The 20665-nt window shown below is 45.2% G+C and overlaps 1 protein-coding gene across 5 annotated transcripts in view; it reads left to right on the forward strand.

The window, feature by feature from the left end:
- Nucleotides 1-18235, forward strand: part of IL1R2 (interleukin 1 receptor type 2) — a 34754-nt gene extending 16519 nt beyond the window's left edge. For 4 of the 5 annotated variants that reach the window (XM_062210013.1, XM_062210015.1, XM_062210016.1 and 1 more), the window contains exons 2-9: nt 1040-1167; nt 1745-1997; nt 6496-6676; nt 8905-9079; nt 12349-12411; nt 14431-14566; nt 15991-16133; nt 17044-18235. In XM_062210013.1, the coding sequence (XP_062065997.1) occupies nt 1040-1167; nt 1745-1997; nt 6496-6676; nt 8905-9079; nt 12349-12411; nt 14431-14566; nt 15991-16133; nt 17044-17228 (1264 nt within the window). In that variant the 3' untranslated portion in view covers nt 17229-18235. Of the gene's footprint in view, nt 1-1039; nt 1168-1744; nt 1998-6495; nt 6677-8904; nt 9080-12348; nt 12412-14430; nt 14571-15990; nt 16134-17043 lie in introns of those variants that run through there. The other variant, XM_062210017.1, reaches the window with a different exon arrangement.
- Nucleotides 18236-20665: the final 2430 nt, after the last annotated feature.

A 20665-nucleotide genomic window follows, 5' to 3' on the forward strand; every position in this document is an offset into this window, starting at 1 on the left:
GCACTTGGGCCATCCTCCACTGCCTTCCCGGGCCACAGCAGAGAGCTGGCCTGGAAGAGGGGCAACCGGGACAGAATCCGGTGCCCCAACCGGGACTAGAACCCGGTGTGCCAGCGCCGCAGGTGGAGGATTAGCCTATTGAGCCGCAGCGCCGGCCCATCCATTCATTCAACAAATGGCAACTGGGGATAGATCTGTGAATAAAATAAGGCAGGGTCTTTACACACATGGAACTTACATTCTGGAGAGAAGAGACCTGGTTGATGCTGAGTGCTGCCGAGAACTATGGAGAGGAAAGAAAATACAGAGCAGTAGGGTAGAAGGATGGTGTAATTTCAGCATGGGAGGTGAGGGAAAATCTGGCCAAGATCAGCATGTGTGAGCACAGGCCTGTGGGAACAGCACCGGCAGTGGCCTCGGCTGAGGAGGGGTATCTCAGGCAGAGGGCGGGGGTGGCTGAGTTATGCTTCTGGAGGCATAGAAACTTTGGGCATGGAGTCCCTATTCCAAGAGGGTCTGCATAGATGCTCCAGGATTGGACTTGATGAATGTTCAATGGAGAAAGCCATGGAGAAGCAAATCTGAAAACTTTGGCGTTTTCTTATGGTTTTCCATAAGAACAGGTAGGTATGGCGGGCATTTGGCTTAGCACTTCAGACACCGGTTCACATGCCTGCATCCCGCATTGGAGTAACTGGGTTCAATTCCTGGCTCCCGCTCCTCACTCCAGCTGACCTTGGGAGGCCGCAGTGATGACTCAAGTAGTTGGATTCTTGCCACCCACGTGGAAGCCTTCCATTGCATTTTTGCATCCTGATTTTGGCCAGGCTCAGTCCTGACCGCTGCGGGCATTTGGGAGCATGAACCAGAGGATGGGAGCTCTCCCTGTCTCTCCATCCCTATCTATCTGCCTCTCGAAATCTAACAGATTTCTATCATCAGATGGAGCCTCTAGGTCCTTCTCCTAGGACCATCATCAATAAGCAGTCATCCCTTTGGGAGTTTGTGGCTCCTGGTGACCCCCTGTGTCTTCTCCTAGGCAACGGTGGGTTGGACCTAAGCGCTCTACTTCCTGTGTCCCCTGGGGGCTGCCAGGAACCATGTTCATCTTGTACACGTTCATGATGGGTGTTTCTGCCTTTGCCATTCAGCCAGAGGTGCACACAGGTAAGAAGTATCTCCTTTAGCTGCAAAGGAGCTTGCTGCAGCTTCCGTGGGCAAAGCAGTCATCTAAAGATTTTGTTGTTATCTAAAAGCAAAAGTGTAAATATTTGTGCCTTGCTAAGTGGAGGTTCTGCCTCTTTGCTGTGCCCTGGATTGGGTCATTCCTGCTAAGAAGTGAACCATGGTGGGGAATTGGTCCTTTGGGTTTGAACCACATGGGCTTTTACAACGAAGCTCTCGGGGCATTTAATGAAGAGGGCTCAACAAGTGAAAATTCTGTTCAAGTTTTTAAATCTTTAGCAATTTTTTCAACCTGTTAAGTTGATTTAACTTTCACCATGGAATCTAAGTTGGAATTGATGGTAGCCCTGAACTTGTTATTTGGGAATTTTAAAATCATAACAATGGGAGGTTCACAGGCTCCCAACTCACAACATGATAGGTCACTTTGTTTCAGGACAGGTGGCACCTGTGTCACTGCCAAAGCCAGCTGCTGTCTGAGGTCTGGGGCACTTCTGTGATCGGAGCAGGTTTTTGGATGCAAAGACTGACGGTGGTCTCTGTCCTTCTGTGGCTACAGGTCACTGCCCATATCGCGGCAAGCATTTCAAAGTGGAATTCAGGGTGGAAGGGGAGCCGGTGGTCCTAAGGTGCCCCCAGACGTGGTCCTGGGTGTGGGTTTCTGTCGACCCCCACGTCAACCTAACCTGGCATAGAAACAGTTCTGCTCAGCTGGTTCCGGCAGAAGAGGCGCGGATGCGGGTGGAGGATGGCAAGCTCTGGCTCCTGCCCGCCTTGCGGAGTGACTCTGGAACCTACATCTGCACTGTCAGGTAGGCCCTGGGGGTTGGGGCTGGGGACTGGGTCTCCTTGCACAGAGTTGGCCTGGATTTCACATCCAGTGCGCAGGTGAGACTCCGCCGTCCTCTTCACTGTTCCTTAATGTCCCCTGCTGCATGCTCTCATGGCTCCTCCCTCTCACCATTTGGTCTTTGCTCAAACGTCACCTTTTTGGAGGGAACTCTCCTAAGCCACTTAATTCGACACAGCACTCTGCTATTCATTGTTCCCCTTCCTCTGCTGCGATTTTCCCCACCCGACACATCTCTCTGTGTTTGTGTGTTAATGCTTGTCCACCCTACCAGAGCGGACACTCCAGGAGGGCATGGACCTGGTCTATTCTGTTCACTGATGAATGCACATGTCAGGGACACAAGAAATGTAGAACCCTGGATAGGACTTTAGAGCTGGATGTGACCTTTGGATAGATGACTACAACCACTGACTGTGCAGAGGAGGGAACCAAGTTTGCTTGCAGAATCTACAAGATGGTGGTGGTATTGGAGCTGAACCTGAACCTGACTTTTCGGCCAGTCCTCTTCTCCCTCTGTCGTGTAGCTTTTTTTTTTTTTTTCTTTCTTTAATGGTGGTAAAATACACATGACACAAATTTTGCCATCTTAACCTTTTTAAGTGCACGGATCAGTGGTATCAAGTACATTCGCACTCTGTGCAACACTGCCACCATCCATCTCTAGGACTTTTTCATCTTCCCAAACTAAAACTTAGTTCTCCTTAAACTAACTCCCCAGGCTGCCCTCTCCCCGGCCCCTAGTAACCACCTTTCTGTCTTGTGTCACCATGAATTTGACTCTCCTAGGTACCATATCTAAGTGGAATCGTACACTTTTTGTCCCTTGGTGACTGGCTCATTTCATTCCATATCGTGTCATCAAGGCTCACCCATGGATAGCAGTGCTAGAATATCCTCTTGCTTTTCTTATTCCAATGTATGTAGAAACTACTCTTTGTGTCTGCCTTACCCATCCATGGCCACTTGCCCCACTTCCACCTTTAGGTTATTGTGAGCAATGCTAATGGGAGCCCAGTGATACAAATAACTCTTTGAGTCCCTGTTTCAATCCTTTTGGCTCTACACACAAAAGAGGGATTTTTGGGTCATGTGGTAGTTCTAGGTTTAATTTTTGAGGAACTGCCATACTCTTTTCCCAGGTGCTACACTATTTTACATTCCCACGAACAGTGTACCAGGGCTCAGTTTCTCCACATCTTCACCAACACTTGTTATTTTCTGCCATCTGCAATGACTGGGCCTGATCTAGGCCGAAGTCAGGAGCCTGGAACCCCATCCAGGTTGAGCCATCCTCCACTGCTTTCCCAGGTATATTAGCAGGAAGTTGGGTTAGAAGTTGAGCAGCCAGGACTCGGATCAGCACTCCAATATGGGATGCTGGCGTTGGAAGTCCTGGCTTAATTGGCTTCACCACAATGCTGGCCCTTAGGGACAGGTTTAACTCTGCCAGTGAACTCATCTAGGAAGCAGGTAGACAATCTCCTATTTCTGAAACAGCGAAATATGGATGTGTGATTTTACAACACCATAACCTCATGTCTTGCTTTCTTTTTCAGCCCCCAAATTCTAATTCTCTTTGAGGAGCACTGCTAGGGAAACTGAATAGCGTGGTAGGAAGAAATGGAATTTGAAAGCAGAATGTCATGGATGGGACTCTTAGCTCACTAACATTCTACCTGGCAGGACTTTGGTCCTATAACTTGACTTCTATGGACCTCAGTGTTCTCCCTGTGAGGTTTATTGAGTGGGTTACTAGGAATCACAGCATGTGAAGGATCTAGCCTGGGCAGTGCTGTGGGAGGTGGTCAGTATGCAAATGGAGATGCCTTCTACTTCCCCAGTGATGGTCCTTATGACTACTGGACTGATTCTACGCAACAGCAGTGTTCCACTTTCTTTGCACAGTGGAGGGTTTCCCTGGGCAGTCTCTGAGGCTATCTCAGCTATAACATCAGGGTTGAATAGAGTGAGAATCCTCAGGCGTGGCCCTGAAGCCCTTTAGCATTTATAATCAGAGGCCATGAGACTTTCCTGTTCTGGTGAGCTTTGGGATCTTGTGATCTAGATCCTGCGTGGCCCTCTGTCTAGAACCATAGCAGGCAAGGTTGTGCTGCTGTGACATGACAAACAGCTCCCTCCCCAGTCTCAGTGGCTGGAAATAGCAGAAGCTTGTTTCTCACACATTCCCCAAGTCCATCAGGGTTGGCAGACACCCAGGGACCCACCTGAAGGGACAGTCATTATTTCAAATGGTACTGGGTGCTGTCCTAGAAGGAAATATACATTGCAGAGTCTTTCATAGCTATGAAAACTTTGCTATAGAAATCTCTCTCTCTCTCATACACACACACACACACACATGCACACAGCTCATTATCTAGAAAGTCTTAAACTGTACCCACCCACAGGAAGGCGAGGACTTGCAGCACTCCCTGAGCTCAGAACGGGGCCCACTGAGCATTTTTGGTGACCAGCGTGAGTGATGGCCTCCTCTGTGCTACAGGGATGCCACATCACACAGGGAACGTGAGTGGCTGTGGTCCAATTATCAAATTACCTCCCACCGCTCTCTTTCTTTTGAGTTATTTTCATGGAATGTCTTGCCCAAGGGAAGTTTCCAGACCACTCTCGAATACCTGGGCAGTTTGGTTTCCAGAGACAAAGTCCTCATCTACAGGTTTTCCCCGAGCCCTGCTGGGCCTCCACCCTCAATCTGACCTCTTACTGTAACTATACTAGCTTAGGAAATTACTAATTACTCAGTTTTCGTATACCTGTTTTCCTCATCCGAAACTCATATAAGAATTCCTACCTCATAGAGTTGGGGAATAAAATACTGTATGTCAAGCCCTCAGCACAGGGCCTACCTAGCACACACTTTCTTGGGAGGGCCCACCTGTTGTTCTCATGACTGTTTTTCAAGTGTGCACTGTTCTGTAGACAGTCTTCATGTGTGTTTCTCAGCTCCCAGTGAGATTATGTATTGTTCAAGATAAGAGTTACCTCTCTGTATTTCTTTATGCTATGAGAAGCTTTTAAACAGTTCAAGGAAAATGCATATTATGAAAAACTATGCAGGGATTTCAATATTTTTGATGGCAAAATAAATTTATCTTTTTTTAAAAAAATATTTATTTATTTGAATTGCAGAGTTTCAGAGAGAGAGAGGGAGAGACAGGGCAGGAGAGAGGGTGGGTTAGAGAGAGAGAGAGAAAGATTTTCTATCTGCTGGTTCAATCCCGAAATGGCCACAAAGGCTGGGGCTAGGCCAGGCCAAAGCCAGGAGCCAGGAGCTCATCTGGGTTTCCCATGTGCATTCAGGGGCTCAGGCACTTGGAGCATCCTCTGCTGCTTCTCCATGTACCTTAGCAGGGAGATGGATTGGAAGTGGAGCAGCCAGGACGGGAACTGGTGCCCACATGGGATGCCAGTGTCACAGTATCTCAGCTACGCCACATGCCAGCCCCAATCAGTTTATTTTTTAATTTCTTTTTCCAAGAACATTTTGAGTACCCTCTTGTTTGAATTCATTCTTTTAACTTTCAGGTAGTGATCTTTTATCATTTATTTTTTCACACACAATTTTCACACTGTGTGCTTCTTAGGATACAGATTGTTAAATATTTTGCTGTGTAAGTAGTTTTTACCTTTATATGTAAAACCTAAAACCCATCATCATTTTCTCATTCATGCCTTATGTGTCTTAGGTCTGCGACTTAGCTGAGATAATTAAATCTTAATTTTTTTTTTTACTTAAAAAAAGTGTTTTGGTTTACAAAATTCTGCCTTTGCATCCATTTCCCGCAGGTTCCCAATAGTTTTGCCTCTATTTCTTTCCCCTTTCTAAGGTCTTGATAGAATTATGGTATTGAGGTTACGATTGGCTAATAGCCAACCAGCCAACCAACCACTAACCAAATAAATACCCCACAAACTTACCAAGTTCATCTTCCCCATGATGTTTTGCAAGAATTTTTTTATGCGCCTCACACTAAGTTCCCAGCAGTTTCACGCAGCTGGGTTCCAGTGGGTGAGTGATTCCCCAGGGAAGCAAAGGACATTTTCTATTTACAGAAACAGTGGCTCTTGTGAAACCACCTCTGTCTTTGCTTTTGGTTCCTTGGAGTTGGAGCATGTCTGGGTGGGGTTCAAGGAGCTTCAGCCCCGGGCTTTTGAAGAGGGCTTCGGGATTTCTTAGCAGCCCTTGAGGGCACTGGGGCCAGGCTTGTGCCAGGTTCTTCGTGAAGAAGACAGGATGTGTCACTGATTCCATGCAACACTTACTGTGAGATGCTGCTCGTCGCCCGTGATTCTACAAGGTCACGGAAGCACAGGCCAGATCAAGAAAATGCGGCTGCAGAATTTTATGTGGTTGGGGAAATTCTTCGTCATTCATTTAGTTGAACATTTTATTTTGCTTTTCCACTTACTGTTCTTTTTTCTCTCTTTTGAATCAGAAATGCCTCCTACTGTGATGAAATGTCCATTGAGCTCAGGGTTTTTGAGAATACAGAAGCATCCCTGCCGTTCATCTCATACCCACAGATTCTAACCTTGTCAACTTCTGGGAGATTAGTGTGCCCAGATTTAGGGGAATTTGCCCGGAACAAAACTGATGTGAAGATTCAATGGTACAAGGTATATCTCTTAAAAATTCCATTTCATTAAAATGTGTCTCACTAGCCATTGAAAAGATATCAAATACCCATTTCTGAAGGTAGTACATTCACATATATTTCCATATTATAAATATGTGTTCGGCAAATAGAAAGGACCATGATTAATCTGTCCCATTCATCTTGGGAATGGTGACTTGAGAAGACATAATATAAAATGAATCCATTGCAAGTAATAGCTGAAATAAACAGGTTTTTACTCTGTCATTTGTGAATATTAGAAAACTTGTATATGTAATAACTTTATACACACACATTAAAGGAGTTTTTTTAGATTTATTTATTGATTTGAAAGTCAGAATTACACACACAGAGAGAAGGAGAGTCAGAGAGAGAGAGAGAGAGAGAGAGAGAGAGAGAGAAAGAAAGAGTGAGAGAGTCAGTCTTCTATCCAATGGTTTACTTCTCAGATGGCTGCAATGGCTGGAGCTGAGCTGATCTGAAGCCAGGAGCCAGGAGCTCTTCTGGATCTCTCACGCGGGTGCAGGGGCCCAAGGAGTTGGACTATCTTTCACTGCTTTCCCAGGCCATAGCAGAGAGCTGGATGGGAAGAGGAGCAGCCGGAACTCAAACCCATATGGGATGCTGGCACTGCAGGCAGCGGCTTTACCCGCTATGACACAGCGCTGGCCCCATCCTTCATTTAATTGTACAGCAGCCTTGGCTAACTTATTTCCCCTCTCAGATCTGTGTACTCTTTAGAATGGCACTCAGTAATTCCCACTGTCCAGGATGGTTTTGAAGATTAAATGGAATGGTGTGCATGAAGTACCTAGTGCAGGGACTGACAGGGAGATAGGGCTCAGCATATGTGTGTGGAAAAGGATATCATGGAAATGCTTTGTTTTTTTCCCTCCATAATAATGCCATATGTGGGGCTGGTGCTGTGGCATAGTGGATTAAGCTGCTGCCTGCAATGCTGGCATCCTATATGGGTACCAGTTTGAGTCCTGGCTGCTCCACTTCTAGTTCAGCTCTCTGCTAATGTGCCTGGGAAAACAATGGAAAGTGGCCCAACTGCTTGGGCCCCTGCACCCAGGTGGGAGACCTGGAAGAAGCTCCTGGCTCCTGGCTTCAGCCTGGCCTAGCCCTGGCCATTGTGGCCATTTAGGGAGTGAACCAGCAGATGGACGATCTCTCTGTCTCTGTCTGTCTCTCTCTCTCTGTAACTCTGCCTTTCAAATAAATAAATAATCTTAAGAAAATACTGCCATGTGTTCCTGAGCATGTACTATATCCAAGCCTGTTCCAAACTCCTCAATGTGCAACCATTTTACAGATAAGGAAATGTAAGGAGCTTACCCCAAGTCACACGGCTGGTAGGTGCTAAAGTTCAAACGCTAACCCTGGAGTAATCTTACTGCTGGGCCCTGTTGGCTTCTTCATATTTGACCATTCATGCCAGGAACAATAAGAGCTGTCTTTTTAATTAAATAAACTCTGAGGAAGAACTTCATGAGCCGTGTGGCTGACTATTTCAGTTTTGTCTGTGATCCTATTCCGAGTAAGATTCTGAAATGACTCAAGGGTATATCAGACCATTGTCAGCTTTCAACCATTGAGATTTTGAAAGACACATTCCTGAGAACACGGTGTGCCCATTGGGATGTTCTCCTAAACCCCATTCGCTGTTTCCTGTTTACTGCAGGCCTTGTGCTTGTACTCTACAGAGAACCCATGGAACCTTGTACCATATGAGAAATGTGGACTCATTTCTTCCATGTAGTCTTTTCTTATGAATTTTTCTCCACCTTGCTGACTCCAAAAATTGATTTTAAAGTAATTACCACAGTATCTTCTCCTCTGAGCGCTGTCATCCAAGTCATCATGACTAATAGTGCTCTTCCCAGACATTTCCTGAGGCCTAGCAGAAGCAGTCAGGCCATAAATATGTATTTTAAAATGGCCGACATTGTCAAGAAGAGTTGGTTTGTTTCTTCTCATGTGCTTAAAAAATGCTTTAAATTTTGGGGTAAAAATTTAGCAATTTTATTTCTTGTATATGTTAATAAATTCCTTTTCCTAAAAACACAGTTAAAAATATACCCAAAGTACAAAATTGGCCAAATCAATGCCAGGGCAAATTTTCGGTTGCAAATTCAACATTGGTTCACAGTGATAGTGCGATTCGTAGCTTTTGAGATGTATATTAGTAGATAATGTAATATGAAAAACCATTTTTTTCTTAAGGATTCTGCCCTTTTGGATCAAGACAATAAGAAATTTATAAGTGTGACAGGGACATCTCACTTAGTCATCCAGGATGTGTCCATGGAGGATGCGGGCTATTACATGTGTGCCTTCACGCTTTCCCACGGAGGAAAGCAGTACAACGTCACTAGGAATATTGAACTGCGTATCAAGCGTAAGTACTTGAGGGCCTTGTGCATCCTGGCTCAGTAACAAGAACAATATCAACACACTTGGGTTCATGTAGAATTCTTGGCACGTCTTCGCTATGAAAGGCGGTGGAAAACGGACGTGTGAACTCACCTAAAACAGCAGGCTAATGACAGGTGTGTGACACTTTGAAAGGTGTTGAGCAGGGAGGGAAAATGAATCCCTGGGGAGTTGATGGAGTTGGAGGATGAATCTAAAAGGCACCACTAGAGGGAGCCAAACAACGGTTTGCCTGAAAGATCTCTGCAAAAAATTTCCACCTACAGGCTCTGTGGTAGAACATGGCTGCCCTATCTTTGTGTCTAATTCTGCGATACTGGGCTTTTATTGAATTTTTCAGCTAGAACACAATGCATTGGCATATCTAGTGAAAATCATCCTTTTGTGGTCTTCTTTAAGATGTGTCTAGCTGCTTTTGAGAGTTGCATTGACTTAAATGAATTGTACTTGGACTTGAGAATATGGGGGTCCTTTAAGTAGTTTATAGAAAATAGAATTGATGATAAGATTACTGTTGTGCAAAAAGATGGAAGCCCCTGTAATTTTTCATTAAAGGGAACTCTCTGTGAGCATTTTTTTGCGAAACTCTCATATAGGCATGGATTTCAATGTTTTTTAAATCAAAAGAAACCGATATTTTACATCCATTTTCTCATGAACTTTTTGAACTCCCTCACCATGTCGTGAACAGAGTTGAGTAACATTTAATAGTTGTTCAACTTTTACTCTGCACCTTTTACATGCCGGACGTGGAGCTAGGTGCCAGGGGTGTGCAAGTATGCCAGTCCTGGGCAAACACCTGGAGACTGTGCCACCCTTCTTTGTTTCATATGCTGGACAATGAGTTGGAGTCTTTTAAGGAGACCGTACTAAGGTTACACAATAATTCAGTTTCACTACAAAGACAGCACCTCTTCCGAGAAGCAACGTTTCTAGATTTTATCTCCTTTGCTGTCCTGTGAGGACGCATTCATGTCAACTGCCTGTTCATGGTGCATGGATGAAACTTCCAATGCCTTCCAGAGGGCCAGAGATTCATCCTGTTCATTCACTACTGCACAGGAATGCTAGGGAGCGATCGACTTATTTTCTTGTGTGGTGGGCTTTCCTTATCTCACGGTTCTCAAAGCGTGGCTCTGGGCCACCAGCAGCTGCTTGATCAGACATACTAGCTAGACATGCAAATCTAAGGTGCCAAGCAGACCTGCCACCTTGGACAGTGGGGGTCAGGGGACGGCAATCTGTTTCACAATCCTCCAGATAACACTGGTGCTCCCCTAAGTTTGAGAACCACTGAGAAGTCTGGTTCTTATCTCCTCTTCATTGCCCAACACCAAATGACAATGATGTCTTGGAGGGGTGGAAGAGGCTTCTGGCCGCAGCTGAGAAGGGTTTTGGTCCTTAACTATGCTGTCACGTTGCCTAGGGCTTACTCAACATTAGGATTTCAAAACCTTTGTCAGTGGAAGGAGTGAGGATGATGAGGCTAATTGTGGAGGCAACTCTTAGCCGCCTCCCTCCATGCTGTCTTTTTGGTTCCATTCCACTTCTGCCTCAACTAAAAGGACATGAGTGGCCAAGGCTGGGTTACTGTATGAGGATACTTGAAAAAGTCCATGGAAAAAGGAATTGGAAGATAAATTTATTTTAGGGCAATAATTTTTTTTGAACTCAATACATTTGAGGGACCTTTAAGAAGTTCATGAAAAATGTGTATTATGAAAAAAGTCTGAATTTTGAAATGTTTTTGGAACCAAAATGTTTTTTTAAAATTTACTTGAGGGGGTCATGAGAGACATAGATAGGCACAGAGACAGAGTTCGCACCTGCTGGCTCACTCCCCAAATGCCTGCAATAGTCCCAGTTGTGGCCAAAGCTGAGAGCCAGGAACTCAGAACCAACTCTCCCATGTGGGTGGCAGGAACCCAATTACTTGAGCCATTATCACTACCTTCCAGAATTTGCACCAGTAGCAAGCTAGACTTGGGAACTGGAGCTGGGGATTGAACCTTGCTACTCTCATGTGGGACATGGATATTTTAACTGGCATCTTCATTGCTAAGCCAAACACCCACCCCCAAACTTGTTTTAATTCTGAGATACCCTCATATTTATCACCCAGTGTGGAATTAGCCTTATAAACAGATGGCTCTCTAGCCCCTGTGCCTTTTTCGGAAAAGAATCTTCACCTTCTGGGTCAGGAACTTCAGAGAGGTTTGAGGATGTATCTTAGCACAATGAGGCCTTTGGGCTAAACCTATCATGTGGACATCATCACATACGTATTAAAAAATGCACTGGTGGGGGATGGTGCTATGGCGTAGTAGGTTAAGTCTCCGCCTGTGGTGCCAGCATCCCATGAGTGCTGATTCAAGTCCTGGCTGCTCCTCTTCCCATCCAGCTTTCTGCTTGTGGCCTGGGAAAAGAGTGGAAGATGTCCTGAGTCCTTGGGCCCCTGCACCCACATGGGAGACTCAGAAGAAGCTCCTGGCTTCAGATCGACCCATCTCCAACCATTGAGGCCATTTGAGGACTGAACTAGCAGATGGAAGATTCTCTCTCTCTCTCTCTCTCTCTCTCTCTCTCTCCTTTTCTGTCTGTAATTCTGCCTTTCAAATAAATAAATACATCTTTAAAAATGCATTCAGGGAGCAATTGTTTAGCTTAACAGATCAGATGCCCCCATATGAGAACATCAGCTCCCAGGAGGCAGTGGTGATAACTCAAGTTATTGGGTTCCTGTCACCCACGTGGCAGACCTGAACAGCACTCCTGGCTCCTAGCGTTGGTCCTAGGCTAGCCCTGGGCGTTTGGGACATTTACAGAGTTAACTAGCTGGTGGGATTCTCTGTCTCTCAAATAGGTAGATAGACAGATAGCTAGCTAGATAACTAGATAGGTGGATAGATGGATAGGTAGAATTAAAAAAAAAAAATGCCTTCAGGAAGCCTGGGAGGGGAATGGTTGTTTATCTCAGAGCGAAGAACAAAGACTGTCTGTGGAATGTGTGTTCACTGTAGCCTCTTCCAGTAATCTCTCTTCTGGGAATGGTGTTGGCCAAAAATGCTCAGTTTCGTGGAGAGCCTGTTTCCTTGCCAGATGGAGACTGATTCTCACAATGACTGCTCATACTGTAAAGGATAATTTAGTTAATTAGCCAAATAACGGAACTTGAGCATCAGCACAAAATAAAGGCTTTCCTAATGGAATCTCTTTTCCTTACGTCTTTTTCAGAAAGAACAGAAGAGACCATTCCCGTGATTATCTCCCCGCTCCAGACCATATCAGCTTCTTTGGGTAAGACCTTCCAGGGCTCTGGAACCCGTACACCTGCAGGAATTTCTGAAATCCCAACGCTAGGGTCTTAGGACCTCTGTGTGGTGATGCCCTTTGAAGTGTAGTGCACCTGTGAAGTGTGAGGCTGGCATAACAAATGCAAACACTCCGCTCTGTAAAATGTTGTTAGAAATAACATTTTTTGAAAAAAAAAAAAAAACCCAAGAAGATACTTCAAAAAGTTCATGGAAAAGTGGAGTTACAAGATGAGTTGATTTTTGTACAAAGCGTTTTTGAATTCTATGGATAGTTTTGCATGATACACATTTCCCATGAACTTTTTAAACACCCTTATACTTTGTTTTGTGCAAATCCTACCTATAAAACTGAATGTGGCCGGCGCTGCGGCTCAATAGGCTAATCCTCCACCTTGTGGCGCTGGCACACTGGGTTCTAGTCCCGGCCAGGGCGCCGGATTCTGTCCCGGTTGCCCCTCTTCCAGGCCAGCTCTCTTCTGTGGCCAGGGAGTACAGTGGAGGATGGCCCGAGTGCTTGGGCCCTGCACCCCATGGGAGACCAGGCCAGCTCTCTGCTGTGGCCAGGGAGTGCAGTGGAGGATGGCCCAAGTGCTTGGGCCCTGCACCCCATGGGAGACCAGGCCAGCTCTCTGCTGTGGCCAGGGAGTGCAGTGGAGGATGGCCCAAGTGCTTGGGCCCTGCACCCCATGGGAGACCAGGAGAAGCACCTGGCTCCTGGCTTCGGATCAGTGCGGTGCGCTGGCTGCAGCGTACCGGCCATGGCAGCCATTGGAGGGTGAACCAACGGCAAAAAGGAAGACCTTTCTCTCTGTCTCTCTCTCTCACTGTCCACTCTGCCTGTCAAAAAACAAAAAAACAAAAAAACAAAAAAAAAGAAACAAAAAAAACAAAAAAACAAAAACAACAACAAAAAAAACCAAACCAAAAAAAAAAAAAAAAAACTGAGTGCAACAAAATGAACATGGCGGTGACGATTGTGAACAGTAATGAGATTAGTGAATCCCTCATGTAACCAACATGTTTGCTTATTAAACCCTGGCTGCAGGATCATTCAAACATGTTTAGCTTCCATTTGGTGTTGGATTTCAATTTTAAATTTTACTTGGAGAACATAGAGGAGTGGACCTTTTGTGTAGACACTGCAGCTGGCAGTGAACTGCAGCCCACTTGGCTGCCTGTGCTCTGGAAATGCAGGGTAGCAAGACCATTGGTTGGCTCCTGATGCCCTCACTCCTTAGTGCTCCTAATACCCAATCTGTTGCTTTGAAAGCCCTTCGCTGCATAGTGGGGTCATGTGGGCCTGGATTCACTGGCCTGCTGAGCTGACAGAAGTAGAGGAACTGGAATTCTGAGCCAGAGGTGGGGTCATATGCTACAGAGTGCCCTGTCACCCAAGAGGAAGAAGCGAATGGGGGGAGTTGTGCTTGCTTCTTGCTCCTCTTCTTTGGTGACTTAAAACAGAAAAATAACTTAATTCCAATTGTGATAGAGGATCCAGTTGTGCATCACACTGCACAACTGCAGGGGGTGCTATCCTTAGAAAATGCAGTGGCTTGTTAGAAGGTTAATTCCAAATGAGAACCACCAGGGATGGAGAGTTTCCAGCGGAGTGCTGTAACTAAGACAACAATGGGCAAAAAGAACAGATTCGCACATTGATCTGGCTGTTTTGAAGTTGCTAGAATATATTGTAGAAGAAGACAGCCCTTAAATTCAGAATACCCTGTAGGAGTTAAGTAGCCCTGGCAAAGCCATTGCTCTTCCTGTGCCTGGCATTTGCACCAGCCATGAAGACCAGCTGGAGGAACTGGAGGCATTGGGTGACTGTTCAAGCTCTAGGTGGTCAGAATCATCTGAGGAAACTAAATGTCCTCCCAAGAAAAGCCTGGAAGCTGAAGGGTGTTTGAGAAGACAGGGAGGGACCTACTAACCAAGTTGGCTGATGGTTGTGAGCAGCTGGGTGCTTCCTGGTGATTGACATGCTGTGTCTTGCTGTTCACAGGGTCAAGACTGACAATCCCATGTAAGGTGTTTCTGGGAGCTGGCACACCCTTAAGCACCATGCTGTGGTGGAAGGCCAACAACACCCATGTGGACATCGCCTACCAGGGGGGCCGTGTGACTGAGGGACCACGCCAGTAAGTGGGCAAGAGGGTTCTGTTCTGAGATCCTTGTAGACTTCACTCTTCCTCCTGGAGACATTGTCATATCCTGCTCCTCAGTGTGACCCACACGGACCAGGCGGAAAACAGCTCTTGTTGCTTGCAAACTGTTGAACTGTCAGAATTTTAAAAGTTGAGCTTTGCTGAAAATTGTGTTGAGAGTCAAACTTTCTGTATCACTCTTCGAGAGTGGACTTACAGATCTCTAGCTGATAATGATGTCGCGGTTGGTGGCTGCTTAATAAAACATCTCTTGACTTTTGCAGTTTAAAGACATGTTTTAGAACTAACGCATCTCTATTCCCTCTTTGCAGCACTATTATTGCCTATTTCCATAAAGTCCACCAAAGTCTGTGACATAGCTACAGTGTCTGTAGCGTCCCTTCTGTTTCTTGGGCAACTGAGGACTGTTGCCGTCTCTGAGAGAGATTGATTATACAAGAACAAATTCCATTCCCATAGCATTCATCTCTAGACAATGTTTTCACTCTGTGAAACTAGTACAATTAGACCCTGTCAAGGGGAAGCATTTGCACATGCAAAGAGAGATGATTCAACATTGCACAGTATAGTTTTTAAATCAGTTTTGATACTCTGAATTTACCTGACCTTTTGCTTGACACATTTTTGTCCTTTTTGGAAGGCTTATCAAAAAAAAAAAAATTCTTTCTGTGTGCAATTTACTGGATACAAATTGTGTGTGGTTAGCTCTGCTCCCAAGCCCTTGTTGCGAAAGACTTGGCCACAACCAAATGTCCCATGTCAGCTTACTCACACCATCTATTTACTTAAAGCTGCATACTTTTTCCTTATAGATGGAACAAAAATAGTCCTAGCGGGGCCCCTCAGTGATGTTTAGATAGTGGTAAAGTAGCTTCAGCTTCCTCTAACATCACAAATGGCCTCTCCCTCACCTAGAGCTGTTCTCCCCATCCGTGATGGCCTTGAGCAGCCAGAAAGAGAACAGAGAAGAGAGGAGGAGACACAGTGCAGGGCTGGAGTCCTGGAAACCCCCTACTCTTCAATATGCAAATAATTTATCAATGAGGGAGTCAAATTTCCCCAGGCTAGACATTTCTGTCTCCAAGGCTGGATCTTAGGTCATCAAGGGCTGTATTCGATGACATTTGCCATTATGCAGACCAAGCTGGCTCCTGTAGGTTCCCATTGTAACAAATGTCCCTATGACGGAGACCAGTATCTTCAGTGATTCTCTGACCTTTGGCAGCAGACTTAGAAATTCTCCCAAATGAGTAATGAATACAGTGGCTCGAGCTCCTACCCTCGGGAAATTGGAAATCACAATGGGCACTTCCAACTGCACAGGACTAGCTGTCTATGTTGTAAAAGACAAGCTTGCCTTTGACAAACTGAAAGTAAGGGACTGCTTCTTCACTCAGGGAATATTCCGAAAATAATGAGAACTACATCGAAGTTCCATTGATTTTCGATCCAGTCACCAGAGAAGATTTGAACACGGATTTTAAGTGTGTGGTCCGGAATACGTTGAGTATTCAGACGCTACACGCCACAGTCAGAGAAGGTATGTATTTTGGGCACACTGAAGGGAAAAACAAAATGTTGAAAATTCTATGGATGCTAGATAAAGCTTCTCGTTCTCTAGACAGTAACTCTAGAAATCATACAGCTTTGTCCATCAGTGGGCAGCTGAAAGCAACATTCTCATTTTCATTTGTAAGATTTTTTTTTTTTTTTTTGGCTAGGGTAGAGCTGGACTTTGGCAAATCCTACTCAAAAATTTCAAGGCAATGTGAGTTTTGGAAACCAGATAAAATAGTTATGCAATAAACGTTTACATACTCTGTGTCCTCATGTGGTTCTGTCTTAGCTCACTGGGATTTTCTCCCCCTCACATGGCCTCTAGAAGAGGTGGATCGCTCTTAATCTTGAAGTTCAAAACTTCATCAGCAAGAGCTGAGGACTGGGACATACCCAGGGTTGAGGGCAACTTTAAGGTCAGCGTCTTTAGACAACAGGAAATAAGTACAAGGCAATAGCCCAATTAACCCAGTGTCCATTTCTAAAAGATAAAATGAAAAACAGCCATTATCAGTTTTGTCCAAATTGATTTCTTCTTGATGTTTAATCTTGAACAGGAAAGGGAGGTGCCTGTATGCAGTTTCTGCTGACAGCCAGGCAGATAAAGCAGAGGCACCAAAGGGATTCCCAGGGCAGGCTCACTGGGATCAAAGGACCAGAATTCGACCCACACCTCCCACTTTGCTGGGGAGGTGGCTGCAGGCAACCTCGAAAGGCAATGACGCTTACAAGAGACCACGACCTTGGTGTCAGGAACATACTTCCTGGATATCAATGCACATTTATCAGGACAAACAAACTCTAATTCTTTCATTTCTGTGAATCTACACTGGCGTGTCCTGTTTTACAGCCAGGGCCTGTCCCGTGCTGACCTGCCTTTCTTCTCTCGACAGCCTCTTCCTCGTTCTCCTGGGAGATTGCACTGGCCCCCCTGACGCTGGTCTTCTTGGTGTTGGGGGGACTATGGATGCACAGGCGGTGCAAACGCAGAGCTGGAAAAGCATATGGTCTGACCACACTGAGGACTGGCCGCCAAGACTTTCCAGCCTACCCAAGTACAAGAAAGGAAATGATTTAATGCCAACAGGAACCATATCCTGTCTTATGGAAGTGCTGTGCCTTTCTGATGGCTCCTGCTTTTCCTCAGCTGTTTAACAGAGCAGCCACTGTCACCGGTGGGTGTGAGTAGGTGGCTGAAGTCTTAGGTTCCATTATTTTTCTTGCCATCAACAGCAGGAGCAAATGTGCACGTGAGTGAGCCTGAGGAATTCTCTACCACTTGAGATCTCTTGAAAAGAATGAGATACCCTTGGGCCTGACTCCCCGTGGCAAACATCTGAAATGAGTTTTGAAATTCATTCATGCATTCAAATTTATTTTGGCTAGGCTCTAGGAGATGTTGTAGATAGGGAGAAGGGTAAGATGTAGCTTGCCTTTCAGGAAGACAGACTTTCATTCTGAGCCCGGAAAAGATGATTTAGAAATGCCAAAGTGTAAGAAGCAATGAGAGTTGCTGATATTTTTTTGGAATGGTGATCCGAAGGATAATAATTAATATAGAATGGATTGGGCAGTTAGCCTGATGGTTAAGAGGCTTGTTGAGATGCCTGGACTTCCTTCTCGACGCTTGTTCCTGACTTCAGCTTACTTCTGAGGCACACCTGGGAGGCAGCAGCGATGGTTCAAGTGACTGGGCCCCTGCTGCCCATGAGGGAGAACCAGATGGAGTTTGAAGCTCCTTGAAACTACCCCAACAGAGCCCCAGCTCTTGTGGGCATTTGGGGGAATGAAGAGCAGATGGGAGCTTTCTCTATCTGTCCTCTCCCTCTCAAATAAGTAAATAAATAAATAGATTAAGAAACAGCAGTGTGAATTGTCAATACACACCATGGACCGTACTGGTGTGCTGAGAAATAGACCCAACTTTGTAAGCATTCTTCTGAAAATGAAGAGAAAGGAAGCACATTGACGCAACTGTCTACAAATTGGAACAAATATAATCAGGGCCTGCTTGGTCTCATGCATCAAAAGACTTCTACATGGGCAAATGGGTTTAGGAAAAAACATTGAATGGCAAGAAAACTAGCTTGGCTCTCTCCTCCACTTACTTGGGTCTGTGTTCAAATGGGACCTTCTCAGAGACCTTTCTAGACAAATACCTCCTAGGGCTGGCATTGTGGCACAGTGGGCTAAACCACTGCTTGCAATGCCAACATCCCATACCCAATCTCAGATTTGAGTCCCAGCTGCTCCATTTCCAATCCAGCTCCCTGCTAATGTGGCTGGGAAAGCAGAAGATGATGGCCCTGGGAGTTCCCGGCTCCTTGCTTTGGCCTGACCCAACTCTGGACGGATGCTGTGCCAAACTGGGGAGTAAACCAGAGGATGGAAGATTCTCTCTCTCTCTCCAGTTTTCTCTCTCGCTCTTTCAAATCAATAAAATAAATCTTTCAAAAAAGTAAGGTCACATCTCCTTCATTCCCACTTTGTGCCATGGTAGCTCCTAGTACCACCAGACCTTCTGTGACAGACACTTGTTTATTTTCTATCTGTGTTGGCCCCCTGAATGGAAGATCACAGAACTGGTCCCGTATCTTGAAGCAGGCATTTTATATCTCTTAGTAGAATAGAGGAAAATTAGACTGTTGAGTGTTCACTGAAGGATTGCAAGAATAAGGATTGATGGGATTCTGTTGCAATTTTTGCACAATAAAGTCATAAAAACATGATTTAAAGGAAATTGTGTCAAGTTGAAGGATTATAATGGCCACAGACAGAGTTATTCAATGTTGTAAGAAAGGCATCTGTCCTAGTCCATTTGGGCTGCTAGATCAAAATATAATTAATTTATTTTTCACGTTTCTGGGTGTTGAGAAGTCCAAGGTGAAGGCACTGGCAGATTTAACGTCTGGCAAGGGCCTGCTTCCTGGATCATAGACAACGCCCCTCGGGACTTAATTGCCTCTCAGGGCCCCACTTCCTAACACTCTCATAAAGGAGGTCAGGTTTCAGGAGATGAGTCTGGGGAGGACCCATTCAGACTCTGACAGCATCATCCCCCTTGCAGACAGAAGAACGCAAGTAGGGGATTTGCAGAAGAGACTCCTAGAGGAACACCTGGGAAAATGAGTCAGTAATCACCTGTGATACCAGTGCCTTCAGACACTTCAGCAAGATCAAGGTTGCTCTGCAGCAGTCACTCTCACACACTGGAATTCCATTTTTAACTTGGTAAGGGGAAGTGCAGCAGTACTGTGTACCATGCCATTGGGGTGCTGGGGTCATCTTGTCCCTTCTTGCAAGAGCCAAACAGGTGCATCCCTTCCCAACTCAGCTCAACGATGTTATATTGGCAACTTCAAACCAGCCACTGTGGGAATATTTACACCAGAGAAATTGGCAGATGCCACAGATCAGCAGTCCCTTCCCTAGCATGCAAAGTCAGTCAAGGATCAGAGAGATACCCGGTAGTGCTACTTAGGGGAGATTGTCTTAGGAACTAATTCAACAAAAGAAAATGGTATTATGAAAATCTGATGAAATCTGGTGAAGTTTATTAATGGCTTATAAAAAATTATGTAGCCAATTATCAATTATAATTAACAACATCATTAGACAAACACAATGTTAAGGGAAAATTGAATTCTTTTGTACGATTTGCATGGTAACAGCAATATTCAAACATTTGGACAAACAGGAAAATTAAAAACAGACTTTGCAGACTGATTTCTTGGGCTGAAGTTCAAGCAATGCCAAGGGGTGCCTCCGTGATCCTGGGCAAATCCTTTCCTCTCATAGTATGTCCATCTTCTAATTTGAGAATTGGGGATAATGGCAGTAACTGTTTAGTCATAATTTATAGCTTTGTATTTTATGGTTTTTTTTTTTAAGATATACTGTATTTGTTAGAAAGGCAGAGAGGGAGAGAGAGAGAGAGGTCTTCCACTTACTGGTTTACTCTCCAAATGGCCAAAATGGCCAGGGCTGAGCCAGGAGCCAGGAACTTCTTTTGGATCTCCTATGTCCGTGCAGGGGCCCAGACACACGGGTCATCCTCTGCTGCTTTTCCCAGGCCATTAGCAGGCAGCTGGATAGGAAGTGGAGCAGCTGGGATTGGAACCGGCACCCATGTGGGATGCTGACACTGCAGTCCTGGGTTTAGCCCACTACGCCACATTGCTGGCCCCATTACGTTCTATTTTTCTAACTATAGTAACTATTTAGTAATCAAAAACCTAGAAGGAATAAACAGGAATAAAAGCAAACACGTTGTTTAGAACAAGCCCTGACAATCTACACATGGGCCAAATCCATCCGCCCTCTGTTTATGTAACTTAAGTTTTATTAGAACGTAGTCATGCCTGTTTACACATCACCTTTGGCTGCGTTTGCCCTTTGAAAACGACTGAGCCATTAAGACAGGAAAAACCTAAAGTATTTAGTATCTGACCCTTTACAGACCAACCTCTGGTTCAGACCAAGACCACGGGCTGTTTTTGACCTTCACTTTCTTGT

The sequence above is a fragment of the Lepus europaeus genome, chromosome 13, assembly GCF_033115175.1.
Source record: "Lepus europaeus isolate LE1 chromosome 13, mLepTim1.pri, whole genome shotgun sequence".
In the NCBI taxonomy this organism is placed as follows: Eukaryota; Metazoa; Chordata; class Mammalia; order Lagomorpha; family Leporidae; genus Lepus; species Lepus europaeus.